We start from the raw sequence: 4,675 nt of genomic DNA, 5'->3' as shown, positions 1-4,675 counted from the left end.
TGCAGTGCACCTGTTGACTTCATAAAATGTTAGCATTTTATGAATTATTGCTCAACACAAATTATTTTAATAGAGTTAATATGCAACGATTGTTTTAATAATATGGTTTGCTGTTGGTTGGTCGTGTGTGTGTGTGTGTGTGTGTGTGTGTGTGTGTGTGTGTGTGTGTGTGTGTGTGTGTGCGCGCGTGCGTGCGGGTGCCTGCACGTGCGGGCATGTGTGAGCGCATGTGTGCGTGCGTGCATGCGTGATCTCCATGAGCAGTGCATGTGTGTGTGATTTGGTGGAGGGCGGCACGAGGAGTGCTTTGGGTCCACAAACAAAGTCTTGTTTTGGGCCACCAAAAACTTTAGTGGTCCCTGGATTGGATATAGGCAAACAATCTCTCTCTCTCTCTCTCTCAAAGAACCAAATGCTGACTTTACCGTTTGAAGAGTCGCTGCCCAGGATGCCAGAGAGCCCGTCGATCAGGAGTGGCAGCTTCCCTCAGATAGACACGTGCAGCAGGGCCAATAAGCCCCGCCTCCTCCACCTCCACCACCACCAGCAGCACGACACCAACCACCAGGTGAAGACGGGTCTCCTCCACCAGCAGCACGACACAAACCACCAGGTGAAGACGGGTCTCCTCCACCAGCAGCACGACACCAACCACCAGGTGAAGACGGGTCTCCTCCTGGCCGTCGAGGACCAGTTGCTAGAGTCTGAGAGCAACCGAGGTGACGAGGAGGAGGAAGAGGATGAAGATGAGGGGTTCCAGGGCCTCCAGCAGGTAGTAGCTATATATATATTGATTTAACTTGTTCTATAGGAGTGTCAAAATAATTGATTTAATAGATTATAAAAAAATATATATATTGATAACCAATCATTTAATTGACAATCTATCACTAATTTTGGGGAACATTTCCAGACATTTTAGATACATAGCAGATCTGTTATTTTCACTATTTAAAAGTGTCACGGTTTGCAGGTGTTAGCACCTATAAGTGCAGGAACTCAAACAAAGGCAGGAGAAGAAGATACATGAACTTGACTTTACTTGGTAAATGACATAGGAAAACAGAAGTACATACACTGAACATAAAACCTGACACTAACTTAAGATTCAGCACTGAACAAGGCAGAGTTTAAGGGCGCGAAATAGTGCACTGAGCGCACTGTGCAATGCCAACTAATAGGCGAGTGCACTCCGGTGCGGCATTTCCGAACGCACCCTAAATAGTCACCCAACCTGGCTCAGCTAGTCCCCACAGGTGATGGCACTCAGGGCAATCAGAGTCAGAGGAGCAGGACTTGGGAGAGACAGAGGAAAATCATGTGCAAACAGGGAGGGCTCCGGACGTGACCATGAAGTACCTCCCGCTAAGGGACAGATCCCAGATGTCCTTCTATAGGCCACTCTGTTCCACAGGACAACTCAGAATGACGAGTCATCACAGAGACGTGTCAACACGGAGCAGAGGGCACATGCTGGTCATCAAGGGAGAGAGGCCAGGGCTCTGGCGTGGTTCATCAACATCAACAAGACGCTCAATGTGGAGCAGAGGGCACAAGCTGGTCGTCGCCTCGTCGGGGGAGGTGGGGACATCAGGATAATGGCTAGCCAGGGCTCTGACGTGGTTCAATCATCAAGACATACTCAACGCGGAGCAGAGGTCACAAGCTGGTCATTAGGGTAGGTAGGGCCCTGCACAGGCTGGCCTCCCAGGTCAGCGCAGGCAGGAACACAGGACTTGACAGGAGCAGGAGGGTGAGGTCCTCTCCAAGTCTCAAGAAGGCAGGAAGGACAACGTAGGACGTTAGGATACTGGACAGTGGGGAGTCAGTTGGGGAGCGCAGGGAGAGAATGGCCAAGGTGTGCTCTGTTCAGTGCTGGGAGTTTTGCTGGGTCCAATGATGGCTGGATCTTACTGTCACGGTTTTCAGCTTATATAGGACCAAAGTGCAACAACTCAAACTCAGAACTCAAACAATGACATTTGAAACTCGGGAAATATGATATTAACAAGAAAACTTACCTTTGTCTTCTAGTTCTACTGGATCTCTTCTCCACTAGTCCCTCCCTAGCATTTTATATATATATCAATATATTGTCTTAGTCATCATACCAGCTTAGTTTTTATTTATTTAGTTCATGTCGGTGAAAAAACATTTGTACTCATAGTTTTAGTTGACAGATTAAAATGAACAGTGACTGCATGGAGTCTAATACGTTTTCCACCACTGCCTAACAGCAGGATGAGAACGGCGTTCCACGGCGGCAGAGAGGTCCAAGGAAGAAGATGAGCCGCGCCCGCCAGGACCGCGTCAAAGTGCGCCGCATGGAGGCCAACACCCGCGAACGCAACCGCATGCACGGCCTGAACAATGCTCTGGACAGCCTGCGCAAGGTATGCTATACGTATTGATGTATTCATGTATTACCGGTAATTATTTTTAACCCATTGACATGCAAAATGAGTTAATAGCACAGGCAGACTCTTCACATACTAGAGCATGTCTGAAATAAATGTCAGAGTTGAAATCGACATGCAAATATGAAATAAATGCTTAAACATGCTGTAATATTAGAGACCACAGAAGTGAACCTTTCATGCCCTAGCTGTTTTCTACAAGACACGACTCTATAAGCCATAGCTCAAACTGGTGGGTCAAACTGAACAACCAATATGTAAATTTGAAGCTATGATTCCCTGCTTTCATATGACATAAAAAAAATTCAATGACTGTCGGTCAGAAGCGGTCACAAATGTGTGTGTGTGTATGTATGTATGTATGCATGTATGTATGTATTATTTATTTGTATATATCTTTTTTCAATATTTGGGGACAATGGACATTAATCAACATTTCAGTTTTCAAATTGATGTAAATGTGCCAGAGTTGTTCAAATTGGTAACCAATACAAGACAATACAATAATTAATAAACATGAACACAAAAGACAAAACAATTACAGTGAAAATTAACAATGAAAATTGAGGAGATAATTATTCATGATTGCGAGTTTGGTGGTCTTTAAGCCATTAACATTTAAGAGTTTGAGACTAAATAACTACATTGGATCCATTGGATTTTTAAAATTAAATACTGTACGTTGTTTCATTAGGTGGTGCCCTGCTATTCTAAGACCCAGAAACTGTCCAAGATAGAGACCCTGCGCCTGGCCAAAAACTACATCTGGGCCCTGTCTGAGATCCTCAGCACCGGGAAGAGACCTGATCTGTTGACATTCGTCCAGACCCTCTGCAGGTAAAATAACAAAGTACATTTACTCAACAATGTTGTAGGATCTGTACTTTACTTGACAGAATCAATAAACAGAATCAGAATCTTTAAATTCATAACAGTACCCATCCCTATATCTGCAGGGGGATCTCCCAGCCCACCACCAACCTGGTGGCCGGCTGCCTTCAGCTCAACGCTCGCAATTTCATCATAGCAGAGCAGGACGCTTTCGCAGGAAGGTCGCCGTTCGATGCGCTGTACCCTCCTTACCACCACCATCATCTTCATCACCATCATCATCACCACCACAGCGGCGATGGGGAGAGTGCCACTGGCGTGGACAAGTCCTTCCGGCCTTACGGTGCCTACTACGACACTTTTTACGAGAGCACAACTTCACCCGAGCGCTCCAACTCGAGCCCCCCGATTTTTGATGCCGGGGCTGCGGTAGCCCCCTCAGGCACCCTCAGCCCCCCGCTGAATTTTAATGGGATTTTCTCCCTCAAACACGAGGAGGGGGGAGTGCGGGATTACGGGAAGAGCAGCTGCCACTACGGCGCCGCTTTGCGCTACTGCGCCGTGCCAGCATCGACTGGTGGGAGAAGTGCCGGCAGCGTGCTGCACGGCACCATGTCCAGAGGGGGCTCCGCCCCGCCGGACATCCACCCCTATGATGTACACCTCCGGGGACAGTTTTACCCCCTCAACGACGACATTAACACACCTTTTCACAATTAAAAGAACTATGAGAGAGAGAGAGAGAGAGAGAGAGAGAGAGAGAGAGAGAGAGAGAGAGAGAGAGAACTATAGAGCAATGATTTTTCAACTTTTTTAATTTCAAGGACCCTCAGTTTGGAATGCATTAGGCCACCGACTTTTTTGTGTGTGCTAATTCGAACACAGTTTGAAATGCCTGTACATACAAATGTAATTGTTTTTCTTCTTTTTTTTCATTCTTTAGTTTGTTCAAATGTATTCATGTATTTACTGTATTTATAAAATACACAGCGTTTAGGACTCCACACAAGGCTTTAACTGTTAAAGCCTTGTGTGGAGTCCTAAACACTGTGTATTTTAAAGCATATGTTAAAGTTTAACATATGCTTTATTTCATGACTACGGCAGTGTCATTAATGTAGCCGTTACAGGTCCTTTTGGTTACATTTTGTACCCTCACAGTCACATTCTTTCCTTTTGTCTTTTTTTTATATCGTCCAATATGGTATGAACTGCAGAGTTTATAAATTGTAAAATATCTACAGTGAATTTAATAATGAAAGATTAAATGTTTGTAAAAAAAAAAGAGGGAATTCATTCACTTAGACCTCTGACCCTTAGCTCTTCTCTCAAGTTCAGTGTATGTTTATGGCTTATTGTCCATATTGCATATTGCATTTTCCATAGTGCACTATATTTCATTTTGTCTTCATTGTGTATGTCTACAC

The 4,675-nt window shown here is 45.1% G+C and overlaps 1 protein-coding gene across 1 annotated transcript; it reads left to right on the top strand.

Annotated features, from left to right (window-relative positions):
* Positions 1–448: 448 nt before the first annotated feature.
* Positions 449–3,968, top strand: neurod6a (neuronal differentiation 6a; the record flags this gene model as incomplete). The annotated part of the gene is made up of 5 exons (XM_080789560.1): positions 449–772; positions 1,398–1,622; positions 2,238–2,393; positions 3,112–3,254; positions 3,374–3,968. The coding sequence occupies 5 exons, from the start codon at positions 449–451 to the stop codon at positions 3,966–3,968; spliced, it is 1,443 nt and encodes a 480-aa protein (XP_080645686.1).
* Between the last annotated feature and the right edge of the window lie 707 nt (positions 3,969–4,675).

Source organism: Protomyctophum bolini (genome assembly GCF_963924005.1).
Source record: "Protomyctophum bolini genome assembly, chromosome: 2".
NCBI lineage: Eukaryota > Metazoa > Chordata > Actinopteri > Myctophiformes > Myctophidae > Protomyctophum > Protomyctophum bolini.
Note: the sequence above shows the minus strand (reverse complement) of the source record. Positions and strands in the feature narration are given on the sequence as shown.